Source organism: Miniopterus natalensis, chromosome X (genome assembly GCF_054644295.1).
Source record: "Miniopterus natalensis isolate mMinNat1 chromosome X, mMinNat1.hap1, whole genome shotgun sequence".
Lineage (NCBI taxonomy): Eukaryota > Metazoa > Chordata > Mammalia > Chiroptera > Miniopteridae > Miniopterus > Miniopterus natalensis.
In genome coordinates, this window is record NC_142103.1 from 26,380,875 (window position 1) to 26,405,238 (window position 24,364).

Consider the following 24,364-nt stretch of genomic DNA (forward strand, 5'->3'; position numbering starts at 1 on the left):
TAAATGCTCCATTTTTTTCAGATGGATCCAATTCCAACAGAGTAAGAAATGGTGCTGGAGAGATAAAAGCGTTATTTCAGAATAATGACATTTCCCTACTTCTCTTAGAGCTTCAGGTCAAAGTCAAGTATTAGAGCTGGCTGGAAAATAAAATTTCCATCTTGGCAAGGAGGTACAACTAGTGACCTTGCTGATTGAATCTGTTCTATTGCTTTATAGCCTAGACAACAAGAACACTGATTGAGAACATTTGTTCTGTTACATTGAAAAACCTTTGCCAGATGCACACATACAGAACCTATTTAGCCTTTTGCAGTAATCAAGAGTTGTGGCAGGGTAAGAGCCAATCTCAGAAGCTGCTCCAGCTGCTGGGATTATTGTTCCTATGTCTGCTTTTATCTCCTTGCTTTGTAAGTGTACAGTTTATTTTCTTTGCCTATTAATACAATTTCCACCCCATCTGGAATCAACTGTAGAGAGGGATCTCCATAAATGCCAAATTGTTTAAAAATATATGCACCTGCGGAAGCCCTTTTAACACCAGGTCATATCATCAAATATTCTTTATAATCATGTTCATAACAATTATAAAAAAATTATATAATACTATTCATTATTTTTATTTATATTTTGGTCAGGAAATAAAAAATGACTTTGTTTCCCATCCAATAATGAAATTCTTAGTATTTCTTTAGATGGTGAAATATAGATTTAATTTTGAATGACGATACTTATTAAATTTTAAGTAACACAATCAGGGTACATTTTATCTTACTGGATTTAACACATAATAATATTTCATTTTATTTATCCATTTTATAATCATATAGAAGATCATAGTCATTTTGTGTTAATATTCACAGCAAGAGAGAGATTTTTCCTGAAAAAGATAGAATGTTTAATAGAAGTTTATACTAAATGATAACATAAGACCAGGAAACAAATCTCACTTTGATAGTTATTTGGTAGGTAAACAAACCATAGTAGTAAATATAAAACTAAATACCCTTTTTACGCAGCAGAACACTAGCATGTTTCCGTCCATTTCGGTTTTCCACATGGCAGGTATAATTTGCCAGGTCAGCCTCCACCACTGAATCAAAGATGAGTGCCAACTCAACTTCTTTTTCTCCAAGATGCTCTTTGAGTAGCCTGAAATAAAAACAACATTCTTGGATGAATTGGTTTGATTTGGGGAAAAAGCAGCCATAAGAAGACTGAAAATGCTCACGAAGTTCACACAGGTCTCCAATGGGCATGTAGAGTCCTGACTAGATGCATTGTGGAACCTTTAACAAGAAAACACAAAAAGTGACTCTTTATGTGAAGATCAGATGCCAATGGAAAGAAGTGAGGAAGTCACTCAGCAAAAATAAATAGTAACATGCCACTAGACTTTGATAAATGAAGCCAACATGATTTGTGTAGCAAAAAAGAAAAAAGAAAAAAAAGAAAAGAGACATTGGGCTCCATATTCTAAGCAGAACTTATAAAAAAAATTGGCCCTGGCTGGTGTGGCTCAGTTGGTTGGGCATCGTCTGGTATACCAGGGGGTTGCTTGTTCAGTTCCCTGTCATGGCATGTGCCTGGGTTGCTGGCTTGATCCCCGGTGGGGGGCGTGCAGGAAGCAGCTGATCAATGTAACTTTCTCACTTGGCTGTTTGTCCCTTCCTCTCTCTCTCTCAAAAACAACAAAAATATTTTTAAAAACCACACAAATTGGATTTTTGCACTTCGGCATGAAGGAAAAAGATCTGTAGGAGTGTAGGGTTTGTGTTGGATGTTAGAGTTTTGACAACAGGGGGGGAGAGGAGAAAGAAAGGAGCCTTATAATAAGTAAACTGAGGGTGTTGGTTGCCTTCTATTCTCAAATTTCATTGAGAAACCTGTTCCCTATTTCTCTCTTACCTTTTTGTTCAATGCAGGCACATGCCCTATGCCCTATCTCCACAGTGGTGCTAGCCTCCAACCAGGGACTTGCTTTCTTCAGATACTGCTCTCCCTTTGCCTTTCTCTTGCACCTTCCTCATAGGAGAAACCCTGTACCATGTTATATTTTCTCATAGTACTGCTTTTTGCTTTCTCAAGTGAAATTGCAAAGGCCTTGAATGACCAAGAACAGGTGTTCTTCTCAGAAGAGCTGAGTTGCCAGGAACCTTTTCTGAGGAGTGTGCCTATTTCTTTAGAAAATTATTCTCTACACAACAACCAGCTGCCTACTGACTGAAGTGAAAGTGGGTACCCTGCTGCCTTTTCTTTTCTGTCCCGTGCTGCTCTTGACCAAAGAAAGCAAAATGTGAATTTATTTAATGGTGGCAATCCTGCCTTTAATTTCTGAGGTGAAGTTCTTAAATATGTGTATTTGCAAAATGTAAAATTGGGGCATGGAAGTAAGTCTCATGTCTACTTTGGATACTTGCTAATGAATGCAGACAAGAATGCTTTGATTTATTGTCATTAACATAAAGTTGGAAAAGACAACTCTGCTCAGAGAAAACTGGGTTCTAAGTACAGACCTCCCGCACAAGCGCAAGCTGATCCTTACAAAGTCATTAATTTAGTGGCACTTTAATTTTATTCATCTTTAAGCTGCTGGGGAAAATACCTACCATACTTATCTTAACTTTGTTTTGATGCTAAACTGTTAGATTTAAAATTAAATAGCACTATGCACATGCAAAGGAGTGTTATTTTTAAAATTTTTATTTATTGGTTTTATAGTTAGAGAGAGAAAGAGAGAGGGGGGAGAGAGAGGGAGAGAAAAACATCAACTTGTTGTTCCACCTGTTTATGCATTCACTGGTTGATTCTTGTATGTGCCCTGACTCGGGATCAAACCTGCAACATTGGTGTATTAGGATGATGCTCTAACCGACTAAGCTATGCAGCCAGGGCTTGCAAAAGAACATTATTAAACATCAACATTTCATTATCCAAAGGTAGATTGTTTACATTTTGGCTCCTCCAGAAATATTTTTGTTTACATTTATTGATACTTAAAATTGGCTTGGGTTAATCTCTTTTGTCTCTCTTTTGAGGGAAGGAAGGTCTTAAACTTGGGTTAGTAGAAGACAGTTCCTAGAATTTGAGTCTCCCATATGAAATCTCAAATCCAGATTATATTCCAAATAGACACACTTTTAAAATTTACCCTGTTTCTGTAACCTTCCAATAATATACATATCTAAGAGTTGATGATACTGGCATTTGTAACTTAAGTAAGTCTTCTGCCCTTTACACTTATTTGCTATCACTAAACCAGACAAGTATAAGAATTTTCTTAACCAAATTTTACTGGTAGTCTTTCTATTATTTTTTCTCTTCCTGGTTAAATTAGTTTTCCTCCCTTCTCCCAATATATACCTAACCAAGGAAAAAATGGGAATTTACTGTCTTCACAGTGTTCTTGACTTTTACTCTCTCCATTTTCTCCCTGCTATGAGTAAAATCTCACTACACTCAAGTCTTTTAGTTCTGTGTAACCTGTTGTGGAAGAATCCCATTTAGTGCCGAAGCTACTAAAGCACTCTGCACTGTTTGATTTAAAGTTTCACTTATAGGGCAGCCAAGGCCTCTGCTAGGCATGAGGCAGAAAATTGATCCTGTCCCTCCAGACCAGTCCCTTGCCTCTTCATTTCTAATTCAGTTTCCAAAAACAGCTCTTTACAGGCTGCAGAAAGAATCTGGAGAGAGGATTTGAAAAATGATCCCTCATCTGTCTATTAATATAAATGAGGTATCTTAATTATCAGCTCTTGAAAAGCTAGGGGTGACTTGCTTTTGAGGAATAAAAGAGCAAGTTAGTGTTTATGTTTATAAATCACTTTGAAGGCAGTCACAATTTCCTAGCAAATATTGATATGTACCAGCCTATCAATGATTCTTTGCCAATCCCTTAATAAGTGCCTAGCTCTGGCTACATATTTGGTGTAAGAGAAATATAAGCATTAAAAGACCAGGTCCATATTCCCAATACAAATTAAAATCTAGCTAAATTTTAATTTTAATGATCATGTCAATAAAACATGATCTACACGGTTAAAAATATAGACAAAATGAGGTAAAGCAGGGTGGTACAGTCATGTTTACAATGGGATTTCAAAGAAGGGAAAGACTATTATTGACTAAATTAGCTGTAAAAGACATGAGAAGACTTTGCTTAGACAAAAGGAAGAAAGGAGTGTTTTCTAGGAGGGGACAAAGAAGTATGTCATTGCAGAATGTGTGAAAGAGACACACCATATCCTTGAAATAAAGGATACAAATTAGGAGATCTGGGATATACTTCAAATAACCTTAGAATATCTCATCTAAGGATTAACATTGAAGGCAAGTTCCATGGAAAAGTGAACACTGGCAAAATTTTAACAAGTAAATAAATTCAGGTGACAGAAATCACTACCTCTGAAAGATTTATTTAGTTAGGACCTATTATTAAAAGTAACACTTGAAAAAGGTTGGAAGTTGTCACTCTCATATTTTCAACAAGTAAAAAGCTGAACAAAATGAAAATCAACAACTCTTCTTAGATCCATCAGAGAGTTTAGGTCACAGGGCAAACTATTGACCCCAAAACTTGAGATATAAGCAAATGCTGACAATCACAGTGTACTGGAGCTGTAACCCAGGATCAGTAGCCAACAGTAGAAACACTTAAACTGTAATCAATGAGTCAATACAGACCCAGTGTGGACTAACTTAAGAGTTAAAACCTCCATGGGATTGAATTTTAAAGGTGCCCCACACTTTTGTAAGATTCGCTTCCAGGGTCTCAGGGTGAAGAGCCGAGAAATGTTTCCATATGCTTCTGGCAGGGGAAGGGGAAACACAACTATCTTGAAATAAGCCCAGAACACTCTGTTCTCCTTAACAAAGGCCTGCCCTTAAGGAAACTCTTTTACCAGGGCCTAAAAGACTTTGTTTCTACCAAATCTAGCCTACCTGAGAGGAAGGGAAATACCCAATTCCAGTCTCCTCAGACTTTCCTGTCTCACCTAAAAAGGGGAGGAAAACTGAGAAGCACTTGTGAAGGTCACAGCACAGAGGTAGAAGCTCATTAAAAGACAGAGACTTCAATGATCTTGAAGATATGATGCTGTTGTAATAACCTGGTTATTATTTAACAGGAAGGGAGTAAAGAGGAGACCAGATAATATAGGCAAGCCATTTATACAGCTTTGACAGAAAGCTGCATTTAACACTCTTCAACTCTGTTCCCCACTGTTAGCTGGGGGAAGGGACTGAACAAAGGTAGTTTGGACACATGCCCAGTAAGGTATGAGGGATGTGGGAAGGTGCCTACTTATTTGCCAGTCATACCTAGGAACAAATTAGTGGCCAGGATGGGGGTGGCCACTGCAATCATGCAAAACCTGAATATTTAAACTTCTAGACAAAGAGGCACACTCCTCCCTCGCCTGCTTGTCTGCACTCCTGTTGCAGGGGGATTTGCTCCCCTGTACCCACATAATGGACTAATGGACTTTTAATTAGCCTGAATGCTGAACTATACACCCTGCTGCAACATGGAATAGAAGCTCTGGACACTGGCCTTGCTTTTAGCTCTACTGGAACCCCAGCTGTACCTTTTTCAGGACTGGTTTAAGAAGCATGGGACCTTGGAACCCAAGGAATGTAACTCCATGCAAATAAAACCTTTACATCTCATTCTCTGGTGGAGGCTTCTGAAAATTCTTATTTCAGCAGTACCCTAAGAACCTCAAGGTCACTCCCATGAGCAAGGGAGGAATTTGAGTCTCTGGTAACAGACATCTCAATAGAAACCTCCTAAACTGAAATACAAAAAGAAAAATAAATGGAAAATGTAACAAAATATGAAGTACCTGATGGAAAATTACAAAAGGAGTATCATACATGTAATGAAAATAGCAAAAAGAGAAGAAAGTGACAAAGAAACAATAGCCATATGTGAAGTTTTAATAGCGGAGAATTTTCCAAAGTTAATGACAGATACCAAACCACAGATGCAAGAAGTTAAGAGAATACTAAGCAGAATGAATGCTAAAAAAATCTACCTTGATATATCATATTCTAACTGCAAAAAATCTAAAACAAAGAGAAAATCTGGAAAGAATAAAGGGAAAAAAATCTTGCCTATAGAGGAACGAGAATAAGAAATATATCATATTTCTCTTTAGGAAACAATTAAGCAAGAGGAAAGTGGAGTGAAATATTTAAAGTGTTGAAAGAAAACCTAGAGTACTATATCCATCTAAATTATTCTTCAAAAGTGAAGGAGAAATATAGACTTTCTCAGAAAAAAACAGGGGATTTGTTGCTGGTAGACCTGTCCTGTCTTGTAAGAAATGTTAAAAGAAGTTTTTTAGAGAAAATGAAAATGATATAGGTCAGAAATTTTGATCTATATAATAGAAGAAAAAGTATTAGAGAAGAAATAAATGAATATAAAATGTATTTTTTTTCTATTCCTAATTTAATAGGTAAGAGTTTAAAATAATATCAGCAATAATAGAAGTTATATGAAGTTCTGAAGATCTAATGTATAGCATGGTGACTATAGTTAATAATGAGGTATTGTATACTTGAAAATTTGGTGAGAGTGGATCTTCAACATTCTCATCACATTTTTAAAAGGAGTTAATTATGTTAACGATGTGTGGTGATAGATGTGTTAATTATCTTGACCTTAGTAACAACTCTAAAATGTATATGTATATCAAATCATCATGTTTTATACTTTAAATTATACAATTATATTTCTCAATTGTCCTTCAGTAAAGTTAAAAGTATAAGAAAACAACATCATTGTAGTTGTGATTATGGCTTATGAATAAGTAAAATTAATGACAGCATGATATAAAGACAGAATGGAGGAATTGAGAATACTCTGTTATAAGGTACATGTAATAACAGTGAAGCAGTATAATATTATTAGAAAGTGGACTTAGATTATTTGTAAATGTATATTGCAAACTGTAGGGATACTCCTAAATTTTTAAAAGAACAATTGATATGCTGAGAGAGAAGAGAAAAATAAAAGTATATAAAATCTTTGGCTAAATCTAGACAAGGCACAAAAAGGAAATGAAGAAAAAAACCCTATTCACAATAACAACAAAAATAATTTGAAAACTAAGCAATAAACTTAACCAAATAGGTGAAAAATGTGTACAGTGAAAATTATATAACATTAATGACAAAAATTTTAAAAAGAAACAGTAAATAGAAAGACATCCTGCATTCTTAGATTGGAAGAATTAATGTTGTTAAAATGTACATACTATCCAAAGTGATCTGCAGATTCAATATAATCTCTTTTAAAATCCCAATGGCATTCTTTACAGAAATAGCAAAAACAATCTTAAAATTCTTATGGAACCACAAAGGACCCCAAATAGCTAAAGCAATCTTGAGCAAGAAAGACAAGCTGGGAGTTTCACACATCCTAATTTCAAATCATATTACAAAGCTATAATGATCAAAACAGAATGGTTCTAATATAAAAGCAGATATATAGACCAATGGAAAAGAATAGAGTCCCCAGAAATAAATCCATGCATCTATGGTCAACTGATCTTCAAAAAGTATGTCAAGAATACACAATGATGAGGGAGTCATTGATTGAGCCCACAACCCGGGCATGTGCCCTGACTGGAAATCGAACCCTGATCTCCTGGATCCCAGGTCAATGCTCAACCGCTGAGCCATGCCCGACAGGGCTGGAAAAAAATTTTAATCCAGCAAAAAATAGAGGAAAGGTATTTGATTCCCCCCTAAATAAAATAAAACATCTAATTCCAATTTCACTCAGTGTAATTGGTTCCCTAAACCAAATTGAATCCTCTTTTGATGTCTAGGTATTTTGCACAATCTCTGGGTCATTATCCTGAGTATGAGTAATCACTGTCCAGGAATGATGATTGAGAATATCAAGGATAGGAAACGTGTTAAAAAAACAACAGCCTCTTAAATAATCTTTCTTTCAGTGTCATTTGCTTTTTTAAAGTAGGTTAAAGCTTAATAGTCAAAGACCAGGACCAAGTCTGTATGTAGTTTGACAAAATTAGATTTCTTGACTGAATACATTGAAGATAGAGTACGCCAGTGGACCTATGGATCATTCCTTGATTGATGGGTGGAAGAAAGCATCTTTTGTAATGTTTGAGGTTCCACTGAAAGATTCTGAGGAGAGTCTAGTAAGCCCTGATTAATTCCAGATTGGATTTTTTTAAAGAGAGATTGGGAGAAGGGGCCATTGACTAGGGTTTCAGTACTGTCGTGAGGCGAGGGTGTCTCAGTAATTGGGTATTCCCAGTAATATATAAAATTAGCAAAGCAGATCTGAGGTATCACTGGTAAGAAAGCAGTAGTCATTCAAAGGAACTGGGGTCCTTATGGATTTTTACAACTGCTGCATGACTTTGGAAAAACAGTGTTTTCTGCTAACTTTGCAGCTGGTTTTATCTGTCTGTCTTCCTGGCCTCATGACTGGCAGGGCTACTTATTCTCAACCCAAACTGATTTTCACTCTTTCAGTCCCAGGCAGATTTTGATTGTTTACATCCTAAATATGTAACACAACAAAACATTCTCAGCAATTGAGGATTCTTGCTAGTTGTGTTTTGATGAATTCAATCTAGCTCCCAAGGGCAGATCTTCCTCAGTCTCTAAACCTCAGGGTTTGTGTTTGTGTTTTTTTTTCTCATTTGTAAAATAATATGATACTATTTCTCTCAGATGATTATCATGAAAATCTCAATGTAATTTAGGATCCCCAAATGCTTTTGTAATCTACTGTGTGGTATAAAAACATGAAGTGGAATTATTATTTTTATTTACTAATTATAGGTTCCAATCTAGAGCAGCTTACAAAACAAGACACCATATTAGAGATTGGACATCTAGTATAAAGAGAGATAACAAATGTGTCTTAAGTAGGTTTTAAATATTTTATGCATAGGGCAAGGCTAAGCCCACTGTGGAAGTGATACTATGAATACCAGAGTCACCACTCTTCCAAAAATCATCCTTCAGATAAGTGGCAATTAACACTGTCCCTAGGTAAAAGTATGCTACTATGAAGTTTACTTTCCCATTGAGGGCTTCTCGTGACTTACAAAATCTACATTCACGTATAGGTATGATGAGATTTGAAACTTATTTAAATCAAAGGCAAAATGATTGATCAGTGTTTCTTCCTCCAGCAGGATGAGTTGAGAAGGGGAAAAAAGAAGACATGGTGTGTGTGTGTGTGTATTTTAATTAAATTTTGAGAAGACCAGAACAGGTAGGTGCTTCAAAGCACTGAAAAAGTGTGGTGGGAAGTTGTCAAATGAGAGCCCATCATTTTGTTTCAGCCTGTCTGGGACTTCAATAGTTTCCTTTATACTTTGGGAACAAACTACATGCTCACAGCTCCATATTTTTATAGAAAAGTGGTGAGTTATTAAAAGGTTATTTGGAGTCTGAAGAGTGACTCACCTTATTTCAAAAGTATAATCTTTTCATACCTGTATCACATTCCTTTTTTGCTAAGAGCATTTCACTCATTCAAGTAGAAGATGTTAAGGTAAAGAGATGGAGCAGTAATGAAGAAACCAAAACTAAAACCAAAGCCCATATTTAACGTGTAGCCTTTCAGGAATTGAAAGTAAATGAAATTATTTGCATTATAAGAAGCTCAACTGAAAAACCTTAAGATTAATTGAATATGTTTTTCAGGCCAAGAATTATAAAAGATTTGGTAAACTGTTGTATGGTATTGCATTAGATATTGATAGGGAGATTTGTAAAGTGACATTTATAATCCAAAAGTTACTCTCCACTGGGGCAAAGCAATTGCATTTAAATTCATGCATCTCCTTCCACAATCAGATGCAATTCACAACCCTGCAGAAAAGCTTAAAGGCTATTATTTCCTGTTTAATAGAACTGGCTCAATCTCTCTGGCATTTTTCATTAGCATTGTGGAATACTCACTAGCAATATATATATATTGCCAAGACTCTAGTAAGATCAATTAAGAGGACACTCTGTAAAGGTATAAGACTGGATTGTCCTTCCTACATTGCTTACAACCAAAGTCCATCATTTTTGTGAACTCTCTTATACCACTTTGTAAGCTTTTGCCATTAAGTTTTAACAGAGGGTCAGAAATTTGGAACTTCTCGCCTAATGATGGCTTCCACTGGGTCTCCTCCAAATAATTATTTGAGTTCTATAAATAGACATGGTAGAGCTTGTAGAGAGCAGTTTGTTGTAATGACTTTAAAATGGTAGATAAAAATAACTATTCAATTCAATAAAAATAAATAAACAATTTTTGAAATTAAAAAATAACTTGCACAATCACAATTTATGCTACTGTACACATCAAATTCCCTTAACTTCCCTACAAATGACATCTGCAGTTGTATGGGATATTCTGGCAGTTGTGAGTGGATACTACATTTGGGTTCAGATTTCCTTAAAGCTCAGAGACTTAGAGGGCTATGACAATATCTGCCTAAACGTAGATAAAGTGGAGCCTGTACACCCAAAGTAGAGTCTGAGTACTTTTGTAATAGGTTGCAAGTCAGGAGATGCAACGAACCATGGTGGTCAAAGTAACACAGAGATCAAACAAATGAGAATTTCCAAACCCTGGTCAGGATTTGATGGTATATGTCAGTCAAGCTGCAGGAGAACTGCTGAATACAGAAGTTGCACTTACTGTAGTCTGAGTGACATTATTTCATGAAATGTTTGGTAAATTTTGAAGATTTTTCCCCCGGTAGATTTGTTTTCAAAGTTCTCTATTCTTCTTGGGCAATGCCAAGAGTTAAAGAGTTGTTACACACTCTTCTAGGATCAAGTTGCTCTCCAGAAAACAGAGCACCAAGGCAATGTAGCCAGTTCTCCTGCCATATCCAGTGCCTTTGTGACAGTTCCTCCGCAAGTTAACTTATTGAGAGCAATTTATTTACATCCCTATTTCTAGATCTACTAGGCAGTGTAATTCTGACATGCATGCACAAAACAAGAGCTATGATTCAATTAAAATATGAAGCAAATACAATACCCCAAGGGAAAGCCATGTATCCAAAAGGAAATTTCATTTCCAGCAATGCTTTTGAGAGGAATCCCCTACTTAACATCTTCAGCATTCTGCCTTCAGAACTGTTCCCTTTGGAGAAAATGTGTGGGCAAGGAAAGAATGCAGATCTTCTCTTGACTGAACTAATGGTATGATGAGCAATTTTTTTTTCCAATAAAACTACCAGATTTGTTACAATCTGCCATACTGTGTAAAAATCTTGTATGCTTTGTTTCAAGAAAATTGACTGGATAGTAGAAGATGGAATCTAGTAATTAACTCCTGTGTTAGCATAAACTGCCATAACCTGAAGGAATTCCCACACACACACAAGCTCCCAGATAGATCATAGATCACACAATTAATGTTACAAAATGGCCGACTGTGTGTTTATCTTGGCCATGAATTCCTGCCTCTTTGCACTTCTCTGAAGATGTCTACAGTTAACTAGTTGGGTTTTTTGAACTTTTCAAAACAAATTCCATGTTACTTTCCTCCTCTGCAAATATAGGTATGTATCTTCTTTAAATGGAGGTTTGGGGAGAATGAAGAAAAGAAGCTGCAACAAAAGCAAATAAACAACAGTGTTTTGCAAGGTTGACTTCCTATAGTGCTTACTATCTGGTTGACTCACTTGGCACCTAATATAGTGGCATGAGCTAGACTTAACTCTTTCATGTATGTATGTTCTGTCTCCCATTACTCTAATAATTTATAGTGGAGCCTTGGTTCTCAAACTTAATTCATTCTGGAAGGCTGTTCAAGAAGCAATTTGTTAAAAAAATGAATCATTTTTTCTATTAGAAATAATGTAAATTGAATTAATCCGTTCCAGACCCCCAAATAATTCCGTTTTCACCTTTCTTATATACAGTACATGTCCAATGTACTATTTAATCTATAAAGAAATACTTTAAAAACAAATAGGACATGAAATGTAGATGAAAATTTAACAAAAAATAAATGAAATGTACAGTAAAAATGAAAACTTACATACACACTAGAACTAACTTTAGTGTTTAGAGCTATTGGTGACTGAATATGGAGAGGAGGGATGGAAGGATGTTATTGTTTGAAAGGAGAGTCCCTTCCAGAAAAATTTCAGGCAGCTATTCTCCTAGGTTCTTTCTCTCTTTTGTCTCTTTGCTCCACTAGAACTTGCTTCAGGCTCTCTGGGCCTCTGTCTCACTAAAAACCTATCCAATGAAGTTTGGTTTTGTCTGTGTTTAAACATTTGCCTGAAGTGAAACATTACATTGTCATTGAACAACTTTATCACATGGTTTGCTACTTCTTTGTCAGGGTGATATTTCTTAATAAAACTTTGAATTTCTCCCCATTTCCTAAATCTTTCCTTGATTAGTGAAATAGGAATATCTTCCCTTCCCTCCACATTGGAAGAGAGCTCCTCAGCTGCTGTCTACTGCTGCTCCATCTGAAGGTCTTGGAGTTCCTCCATGGTAAGCTCAATGTTGTGGTCCTCCACCAACTCCTCATATCATAATCATCCTCCTCCAAGCCCATGGACTTGCCCAGAGACAACATCCTCCACAATAGACACAGGCTCATTCCCAAAACCATCAAAGTCTCTTTCAGCAACAGACTCAGGCCACAGTTTCTTCCAGGCTGATTGTATGGTCCTGGAAGACACTTCCCCCATGCTTTGTATATAATCATCAAGCAAGTGAGGATATTAAAATATTCCTTCCAGAACTCCTGAGGGTTAAATTAGTTCCAGAGGTCACCTCAAAACACCTCTGAAACAGTGCTTTGTGTAGAGTTTCTTAAAATTAGAAATTACTTGCTGGTCCATGCGCTGGATGAGTGGAGTTTTGTTAGCTGGCAAGAACCTAACAACGACGAAGCTGTAATCCTCCACCAACTCAGTCTCCAAGCCTAGAGGGTGGGCAGAAGAATTGTCCATTACAAGAAGTGCACTGAGTGGCAATTACTTTTCCTGGAGATATTTCTTCACACTTGGGGCAAATACTTCATGAATCCACTCAATAAAAATAGCTTTGCTATTAGCACTCCACATCACATTTAACTTGTTTTCCACTCATGGGTTTTCAGAATGGTAGACAAGTAGAGGCTTCAATTTCAAGTCTCTTCTCTCATTCCCCCCAATAATGACTTCAGCCTGTCCTTCACTGACTTGTGTCCTAGCAATGACTTTTCCTCCTGTGTGATGTAGGTTCTCTTTGGCATTTTCTTCCAGAAGAGGCCTGTCTTATCATAATTGAACACTTCTTAGGGAACAAATTTTGTGGCCTCTAGATATTCTTGAAATTCTGTCACAGAATTATCAGCAGCTACTTTGTTAGAACTAGCAGCCTCCCCAGGCCTCACTACACCATGAATGCCACTTCTTTTCTTAAATTTATCAGACCACCCCCTACTAGTCTTAAAGGAATAATTTTGAGCATTCATTCCAGGGGTGTCTTTCAGGAGGTCAGCATGCAGCGTCTCCACTTTTTCACATATCATTGCCTCCAAAATGCTATCACTGGTTGTTTTTCATTTATCGAAATCAACAACAATTTTTCTATCTCTTCAGTTGCCTGTGATTGTTGTTTTGTGAGTACTTTCACACCCTTACCAACATCGGCACTCTTGATGGCCTCTTTATGTTTTAAAATTGTGCTAATCATCGATTTTACCATGCCATGCTTGGTAACCAGCTCAGATGCACAAACATCTCTATCATACTTTGCAATTATTACTTTTAAAAACTCTATCATTGTTTTCACAACTTTCCTTCTCACTTTGCTGCTATCACTGACCTTCTTAGGACACATGGTGACTTACTGTACATATTTAATGATAATAAGCAGTAACAAAAGCAAAAAAACACGAACATATTCACAGCATAATTTCCTGAGATATTAACAATGCAGGGTTTAGCAGTAAACTGACTCATACTTGTGCACTCCCTCCTCTGTTTGTTGCCTGAGAGATGCATGACTGATCATATGGGTATCAACATGGAAGGACTGTTGGGTGGAGAACTGAAGTTTTGTTCAACAACTGAGACATTTTTTCCATGAATAACTTGGTCAAGAAATGAATTATTTGAGATGGAAGACATTCAAGAACTGAGGGTAGCAGCACTGCCTAACTTTAAACAAATGGTATAACCACTTTAGAATATAATTTGGCAGATATTTGGAAAGTTAAATAATCCTGGAGGAAAAAAAGGACAGTGGGTAAAAACTAAGGAGAGCTGAATAAAATATGGATTTTAGTTAATAATAATGTAAAAGTTTTGGTTTATTAATTGTAACAAATGTATCATAGAAACTTCAGATGTTAATATTATGGAAAGTTGGGTATGGGGTATATAGGAACCCTCTATACTATGTTATGAATGGAATGTTTGCCCCTCCCCCTTATTCATATGTTGAAACCTAATGTGAGGTTTTAGGAGGTGGGGCTTTTGGAAGGTGATTAGGTCATGAGAGTATAACACTACTGAATGGCATTAGTGCCCTTATAAAAGAGACTCTAGAAAGTTCTCTCCCCTCTTCCACACTGTGAGGACATGTGAGTGTATAGTGAGAAGACTGCCAACTCTGAACCAGAATGTTGTCCTTTTTCAGCCATTGAATCTGCTGGTGCCTTGATCTTAGACTTCTCAGTCTCTACAACCAGAACCATGACAACTAAATGTGCTGTTTAAGCCACTTGGGTTATGGAATTTTTGATATAGCTACTTGAACAGACTAAGACACTATATTCACAATTTTTCAGTAAATCAAAAATTATTCTAAAAAATAAAATTTGTATTAAAAAGGAGCTAGAAAAGGAGCTAAAATGTTAAATGTATACTTGCTATATAATCCAGCATCTCCATGTCTAGTTATTTACCCAAGAAAAAAGGAAATATATGTATATACAAAGAGGAATACATGAATGTTCATAGTAGCTTATCTGTGCAAGCCAAAATTAATTTTAGAATTAAATAAAGAATAATAAACATTTATTTGAGCAAAAAGAACTATAGTCAGGGAGACACAGATTCAGACAGCAACTTAAATTGTGCTCCACCTAGGCAAAGGGGCGGTTGCCTTTTGTAGTGAAAGTTCCCACCCAGGTTCTCAATTAGGTCCTTTTAATGTAAATGAGGTATCCAAATTGTGCATTTCTGATTGGATGGAGCAGGTCTCAGTCCTTGATAAAAGACAAAAGCAGGGCTTCCCTTATAATATTTGACTCAGATAGCTTAAGTGAGCAGGGCTTAGTGTGGGAAACTGAGAATTCAATCTGAGGTTCTTATTGATATACAGAGAAAGTGAGAAACCCTTGTCAGCAAATGGCCACTAGGCTCTTATTATTTATAAAAATGGAGCCCTTGGTTGACCATGAGGAAGTCCATTTCAGCAGATGCATTCATTCTTGTGGTTCATAATAAATGTATCTTTCTTCTCACATTCATAATAACCCCCAAACTGGGAAAAAGCCAAATGACCATTAACAAGTGAATGGATAACCAAGCTGTCTATATTTATATATTGAAATACTACTCAGCAATATAAAAGAATGAACTATTGATACATATACCAAGATAGACGAATCTTAAAATAATTGTTAAGTGAAATAATGCGGACAAAAAAAGCATACAATGTGTATAATTTTATTTATATAAGTCTCTAGGAAATACAAATTGATTTATAGTGACAGAAAGATCAGTGTTATTTTGAAAGAAATGCAGAAGGGAAGGGTTTCAAAAGGGCATCAGGAAACTTGTATGTGAATGATATGTTCATTATCTTGATTATTGTGATAGTTTCACAGGTGTATACAGATATCAATCAGCATTTACAGACTGTACACTTTAAATTGTGTGCTGTTTAACATATGTCATTATACCCCAATAAAGCTGTTTATTTTGACAAATTTAGTTATTCATGTACAAGAATAAGTAGATAATTATCTTAGGCTCATATAACTACTACCTTTGATCAGGAAACATAACTCTGAGCTTTTTGGTAGTGTAAATTTGCTACTATGTACCATTGTACCTACCACTTGCGTTTTGGGTACCAGTTTCATTCTCTGAAAAATGAAGATGGCCCCTAAAGTCTTTTACAGACAGATACATTGAGAATAATTCTCACTATGTATCTTCTAAAAATGGAGACAACCAAAATGTTCTTCAATAGAGAATTGAATAAAGAAAAAGTGGTGCATAAATACTATGGAATATCACTCAGCCATTAGAAAAGATGAAATTCTGCCATTTGCTACAACATGGATGGACTTTGAGAATATTGTGCTAAGCGAAATAAGTCAGTCAGAAAAAGCTAAGAACCATAAAACTGAAACTCATAGACATAGGTGGTGGGAAGTAAAGGGTAAAGGCGGCTAAATATATGGTGACAGTAGATGATTTGACTTTGAGTGGTGGGCACACAATGTAATATACAGATGATGTATCATAGAAATATACACTTGAAACATATATGATCCTATTAACCAATGTCACACCAATAAATTTAATAAAATATAAAAGAAAAGAAATTCAGTTGCATTAATTTCATAAACCTTAACATGAAATTAGCTAATAAAGTGTTGCTAATTAGGAAACAAAGTTTAAATGGGGATTAATAGTTAAGAACTATTTGTAAGTACTATATTGATTCTTTTTTTCTGAACATCTGTTTTGTGCCAAGCAATAAATTAGAAGTTTTTTCAAACAGTTTTATTGAAATATAATTTACATTCCATGCAATTCATCCATTTAAAATGTACGATTCTCTGCTTTTTAGTATATTCACAGATATGTACAACCATCACAACAGTCAATTTTGTAACATTTTCATTACTGAAAAAAAGCCCCAGGCTATTTAATGGGTATGGGATTTCTTTTTGAGGTGATGAAAATTATCTTGTAGTAGATAGTAGTGGTGGTTGCACAACATTGTGAATGTATTAAATGTCACTAAACTGTAGGCTTTTAAAGCGTGCATCTTATGCTATATTGTATCCACCACACCAAAAATAAAAATATACACTTTAAGTTTCTACCCACATCCCCCCATTTCACTGGCCCCAAGAAACCACTAATATACTTTCTGTATCTAGATATTTGCCTATTTTGGACATTTCATATAATATGTGATCTTTCATTACTGGCTTTTTTCACTGACAATGTATTCAAGGTTCATCCATGTCATAGTCTGTATTAGTGCTTCATTCATTCTTCTATGGCCAAATAATATTCCATTGTATAAATATAGCACATTTTATGTATCAGTTCATCAGTTGATGGATATTTAGGCTATTTCCACCTTCTATCTATTATGAATAATGTTTCTATGAACATTTGTGTACAGGTTTTTGTGGGAGTATATGTTTTGATTACTTTTACTAATATATTTAGGAGGGGAATTGTTTCTTGTGTTTTTGTTTTTGTTTGTTTTTTTTAAATATATCTATTGATTTCAGAGAGAGGAAAGGAGAGGGAGAGAGAGAGAGAGAAAAATCAATGATGAGAGAGTCACTGATCGAGCCCACAACCAGGGCATGTGCCCTGACAGGGAATTGAACCCCAATCGCCTGGATCCTAGGTTGAAGCTCAACCGCCGAGCCAGGCCTGGCCGGGCAGGAGGAGAATTGTTAATAACTCTATGTTTAACCATTTGAAGAACTGCCAGATTGCAATGGGGGATCAAACCTGCAACCTGGGTATGTGCATTGAGCAGGAATAAAACTCACCACCTTTTGGTGCATAGGATGATGCTATAACCAACTGAGCCACACCAGCCAGGGCCAGATTGTTATCCAAAGTGGCTGCATAAGTTTGCTCTCCCACCAGTAGATTATGAGGGTATCAATTTCTCCACATCCTCTCCCACCAGTAGATTATGAGGGTATCAATTTCTCCACTTGTTATAATCCTGGTGAGTATGAAGTGTCACAGTGTATGATTTGCATTTCCTTGATGACTAATTTTATTAGGCACCTTTTTATGTGCTTTCTTCCTAGAAACATGCTCACATAGTCAATATTTTGCATAGGCTCTCAGGGGTTCATCAACCCTCAATATTATGAACCCTTAGAATGGAATTATTGGATGGAAACATGAATAGAAACTGTCATGGTAGGTTTTATAAATTATATTTAACAATAGTAAATAATATAAAGTATACTTGCTCCTTTTATACTGCTATGAATTCGATAAAGAAGTGAAATAGTACACTTTTACACTAGTTGTACTGAAGTATTAGATTGGTTTCCACTACGTGACTCAATGGGAGCGGAGGGAGAAGGGTCTCACTTCTTATTGGAATGAGAAATGTTCATTATATGTCACCATCTCTGAAATCAAAGGGCCACCCCACAGACTGAGGTAGAAAAATTGTTTATCCCTTCTTTGTACAAATGAGACCATATTATATAGAATTAGAAAAGCAATAAAACAGATGTCTTTATACCAGGGATGTATCTGTGTAATAGGAGAGTGAAAAGAAGTCCAGGGAGGCACTAATCTGAAAGATCAGTCAATTTTAGTATGAGCAGTTGGTACTGGAAAAAATAAACACTATTCAACAAGAGTCAACAGTTATTTTGATGAGTACTAGCTTACTACTGCCACTGTAGCTTTACACCTATGACACATGAAAGTTGTCTGTTCTTAGGGAGAAAATGAACCTTTGCTAAGTGGTCTGAAGAGTCACCTACAAAGTTTGGATTTTTGCTGTTAGTGAAAGTTGTAACAGCCACCTAAGCTTTGGAAACTCAGAGGAATTTGCTTAGCTCAGCTACTTAGAACATGAGAAAACCTACTTATATTAGAGGCTTACACATTTTTATTTCTTAAGGCAGCCAGGCTCACTCTCTCCATCAGGCCAGCTTTTAGAAAATGAAATGATTTGGAATTGCAATTAAAATCCCTGGCAGAAATTATTCTAAGATGTTCCATTGCTCTACTGCAAAGACAGCAAAGAAAAAATATCAATTTAAGTTCTGTACCTTATTTCACCTTCTCTAATGTGACCAGCCAGTTCTTCAATAAATTTCTCCCCTTTCATCCAGTAGATCATTGGTCCAGACTCTCCACTAAATCCAAAGAATGCTTTGCAAGGAATGTTCAGAGGTTTACCTGAAAATGACAGAGAAAAATAAATGAGATGGGGGAAGATGGCGGTAGTGTGACAAGGAGTAGAGTGCCCTTACTCCCAGCCATGGATTGGATTTATCTACAAAATACTGCATAACCAGCTTGGAAAAAACAAAGGAATATACCTAAGTGGAAATATGGCAAGTAGGGAGCATTGAAGAAACATCATTGAGTCTGGTAAGGGGGGGCTCATAGAAAGAGGGAGTCCCCCCTGAAACCTGTGCTGGGCTCTGAGGCCCAAGGGGTAGAGGCTTCAAAGCTCCCTCCCCTTGGGAGTGTGGACTGGCATCCAAAAGCTGGGATCTCAAACCCTGAGCGGAGAAGGTAAGGAGAGCCCTGCGCAGAGGACAGAGGGACACAGAGGAACAGTGTGCCAGCGAGAAGGGGACCGCACCTTCCTAATGAAACAAAGCTTCTAACAGCAGCCACGACAGGCATTTTTCACACCGGGTGCTCACCATAGGAAAGGCTGTCCCACAGTGTGTAGCTCCTGAATAGAAAGGGGCTGGAGGACTGCACTGAGCAGCCACATACAGGGACCCTCTGCCTTCCTGTAAGGCACTGTGTAGAACCCCAGAAAGCATTTGAACTGTGTGGTGCTGGGAAGGGGAAGAGAGCCCTCCCACCACCAGAGATGAACTGGTGCTGCCTGTGGGGCAGATCGGTGCTCCAGATGCCTGAACTCCTGGAGGGGTGAATCTGGGATTTTGACTTGCCCTGACAAGGAACTGCCCCAGATTTACTGAGATCAACTGTCCAGGGGAGCTGTGGGTGGCTGACTCTGTGACCCCTCCTGCTTGGAGCTGAGGTGCAGGGGCAGAGGGACCTTGCAGGCAGATTCTCTGCTTGTGTGTTGCTTTGTGCATTTTTGAGTTTTTGATTGCTGAACAGGCGTCCACTTTCCTGGCTTGCATTGGGGAGGCAGACTAGAAAAAAATGGGATTTGTGTCTGCATTGTGGGGAGTTTGAAATTAGCACCCCCATGCAATTAGTCACCCAGATCTGGGAAAGAAGGGGTGGAGCATGCCTACCTCTCCTGCAGGCTAGGAGCACCACCCCCAATAGGAAAGGGGGTGGTTCAGCTCACTGAAGCCCCAGATATTCCCTGCAGGGCACAGTCCTGATGGAGAAGGGAGAACAGATCACAGGAGGACATTACAAGAATAAGATACTCAGGAACTATTGTTTGGGAACTGGAGGAAAACTTAAAACCCCTGCTGGGGGCTAGGCAGGCAAAGTGCTCTCCAAAATGTGTGTTTTAAAAAAATTTTTACTTATTTTTATTCAAAATATCACAGATGTTCCTTTTTCTCCCCATTGCCTCATTCCACCCAGTCCCACCCCCTCCCCAGTCCCTCACCACACCATTGTCCGTGTACTTGGGTTATGCGTATATGTATATAAATTCTTTGGTTAATTTCTCCCCCTCCACCCACCTACCCCACTCTGTCCCTCTGAGATTCATCAGTCTAATCCATGCTTCCATGTCACTGAATCATTTCTATTCATCAGTTTAAGTTCTTTAGATTCCACATATAAGTGATATCATGTGATGTTTGTCCTTCTCTGCCTGGCTTATTTTGCTTAGCACAATACTCTCCAAGTCTATCCATACTGTCTCAAAGAAACTGGAATGTTTTTTAATCAAACCCATTGAGCCCAGGCTGCTGAAACTTTCCAGACAGAAAAGGCAACAGACTGAATTCAATCTGAAACTGTAGCAGGCCATTGTATGGGGAAGTAGAATTGGAGGATAGGGTAGAAACAGAGGAGTTGGCTTCAAAGCAGAGACTACCTTCCCCATAGTGAGTGCCTGACCACAAAACTCTAATTAAAGGGAGAAATATCCCGAGCTACACTACTCTTTCTTCACCCTAAAGACTCTTCAGAAGACTCTGGAGTAAGACCAGGCAACCACAAGGGAGAGGCAAAATAGGTGACAAGTGGAGGTGGTCCATGGAGAGCCTCAGATCAGCCAATTACCAAAGGACACCAGAGCCAAACCTAGAGAGCTCCTGACATTGGCTAACACACAAGTACCTCCCAGGAGACCTAAAATCAGCATACAAAACAGTGAGCCTCAGACAACATAAGCTGCCCAGATGAAACTCACTTGATTGACTTTTTTATCTCTCTCTCTTCTTGTTCCATTGACATAAGTGTTTTCTTCCTTTTTTTCTTTTTCTCCTTTCTGTCTTCCTGTCTTTTGGTTGTTTCTCTTTGTCTCTTTATTGTATTTTTATTTTTTCATTTTCAAGTAATTTCCTATTCCTATGCTCTACCATTAATTTTTTGCAAGCCCTTCTTTCTGAATCCTTGCTCTGCCCCTTTTATCTCCCAGTGGCTTCTCTACTTTTTACTTTTTATTTTAGTTTATTATTATTATTATTATTTATTTTTGATACTATTAGCAATAATATCCTTTTCTCTATTTTTTTTCTCTCTTCTTTTTTTTTGCTTTACCACTTGTGTTCTCACTTCACTCTCCTGATTCTACTTTCACATGGGATGTTTTCATTGTGATTGTCAGGATATTTTGTAAGATACTGACTGTTTCCTGGCAGTTTGGTCATGTATTGTCTTGCTTTGCCAGCACCTGTACAACAGCTTGCACATCATGGTTGGGGTTGACACACACAGTTAGCCAACCTGAGAGGATAGTCCTCCCAAGAATGGGTCAAAAACAATATAGACCCAATCACAATAGGAAAGCCCAAATAAATCACAAAAGGGACACCTACAAAAGGGACATGCCTAGAGCAAATAGCTCAGAAGTATAAGCAAAACATACCTCTGGGCTCCACTGGATGTACACTACAAAATCCCACCCCACAAGACTGGGAGATAGCAAATATATCTAATATACAGATAAAAACACTAAGAGCCACCAAAATGGGGAGACAAAGAAACAACCCACAAACTGAAGAAAAGGAAAAAATGTCAGAAAAAGACCTTGATGAGATGGAGTTAAGCAAGTTATCAGAAATAGAGTTCAGAATAATGGTTATAAACAGGTTCAAGGAAATTAATGAGAACAACAAGACACTTAATGGAAAGGTTGAGGAACTTAGTAAAAACATGAAAAAAGAGATAAATATCATAAATAAGAATCAGGCAGAAATGAAGAATACTATATCTGATACCAAGAATATGCTGGAAGGAATTAAAAGCAGGCTCAATGAAGCAGAGGATAGAATAAGTGACTTAGAAGATAAGATGGAAAAAAAGCAATCAGAGCAGCAAAAAGAAAAAACACTTTAAAAGCATGAAGACAGTCTAAGAGAGCTTTGGGACAACATGAAGTGAAACAATATTCACATCCTAGGGATCCAGAGGGGGAGGAAATTAGTAAGGGATAGAGAACATGGTGGAAGAAATAATAACAGAAAACTTTCTTATGCTGGGGAGGGAGGAAGCCACATACATTCAGGAGGCACAGAGGCTTCCAAACAAGAGGAACCAAAGAGACCCACTCCTAGACACATCATAATTAAAATTGCAAATGTTAAAAAGAAAGAGAGAATATTAAGGGCTGCAAGAGAGAGACAGGCAGTGACCTACAAGGGAACCCTCATAAGGCTAACAGCAGATTTCTCAACAGAAACTTTGCAGGCCAGAGGGAGTGGCATGAAGTCCTCAAAGTAATGAAAAGCAAGAACATGCAACCAAGATTGCTTTATCCAGCAAGGCTGTCATTTAAAATTGAAGGTGAAATAAAGAGCTTCCCAGACAAAAGAAGGCTAAAGGAGTTCAGTACCACTAAACCAGCACAGCAAGAAATGCTAAAAGGACTGCTTTAAGAAAAACTAAGAAAATAATACCATTTACCATTGAAAACAAAAAAGTAAGATATATAGGAATAAACTTAACCAAGGATGTAAAAGACTTGTACTGGGAAAAGCACAGGGCACTGAAAACAGAAGTAGAGGAATATATAAACAAGTGGAAGAATATACCATGTTCCTGGATTGGAACAATTAATATTATGAAAGTGTCCATCCTACCCAAAGCAATCTATAGATTCAAGGCAATCCCATTAAAATACCAACAGAACTAGAACATATATTCCAGCAGAGCTAGAACATATATTCCAAAAATTTATATGAAAGCAAAAAAAGACCCCGAAAAAAAAGCCACAGCCATCCTGAGAAAGAACAGTGTGGGAGGGATCACTTTATCGGATATTAAACTATACTACAAAGCCACTGTAATCAAAACAGCCTGGTATTGGTACAACAACAGGCATATAGATCAATGGAAGAGAATGGAGACCCAGAAATAGATCAATGCCATTATGGTCAGTTAATATTTGAAAAAGGAGGCAAGAGCATACAATGGAGTAAAGACAGTCTCTTCAATAAATGGTGCTGGGAAAATTGGACAGCTACATGCATAAAAATGAAACTAGACCACCAACTTACACTATAGACAAAAATAAACTCAAAATGGTAAAAGACTTAAATATAAGTCACAAAACTATAAAAATACTGGATGAAAACATAGGCAGTAAAGACATCTCATGTAGTGGACTTTTCACTGATACATCTCCTAGGGCAAGAGAAACTAAAGAAAAAATAGACAAATGGGACTACGTTAAACTAAAAAGCTTCTGCACAGCAAAAGAAATCAGCCTCAAACTATAAAGGAAACCCATGGTATGGGAGAACATATTTGCCAAGGATGTATCTGATAAAGGGCTAATTTCCAAAGTGTACAAAGAACTCATGCAACTCAGCAAGAGGAAGATAAAAAATCCAATTAAAAAATGGGCAAAGGACCTGAATAGACATTTCTCCAAAGAGGACATACAGATGGCCAAGAGACATATGAACAAATGTTCAAAGTCACTAATCATCAGAAAGATGCAAATTAAAACCACAATGAGTTAAATGAGTTATAACTTCATACCTATCAGAATGGCTACCATTAGCAAATCAACAAATGACATGTGCTGGCAAGGATATGGAGAAGGAACCCTGGTTCACTGCTGGTGGGGATGCAGACTGGTGTAGCCAATATCGAAAACTGTATGGAGGTTCCTCCAAAAATTATAAATGGAACTGCCTTTTAACCTAGTGATCCTACTTCTGGGAATTTATCCTAAGAATCCTGAAGCAGTAATCAGAAAGAATATATACACCACTATGTTCACAGTAGTGCAATTTACAATAGCTAAGACCTGGAAA

At 37.1% G+C, this 24,364-nt stretch overlaps 1 protein-coding gene across 1 annotated transcript in view; it reads right to left on the bottom strand.

The window, feature by feature from the left end:
- Positions 1-24,364, bottom strand: part of IL1RAPL2 (interleukin 1 receptor accessory protein like 2) — an 892,733-nt gene that overhangs the window by 42,414 nt on the left and 825,955 nt on the right. Inside the window, exons 7-8 of the mRNA XM_087813552.1 lie at positions 19,031-19,160; positions 1,007-1,152 (exon numbers count right to left, since the gene is read on the bottom strand). Coding sequence (XP_087669678.1) covers positions 1,007-1,152; positions 19,031-19,160 — 276 coding nt within the window. The remainder of the gene's footprint in view (positions 1-1,006; positions 1,153-19,030; positions 19,161-24,364) is intronic.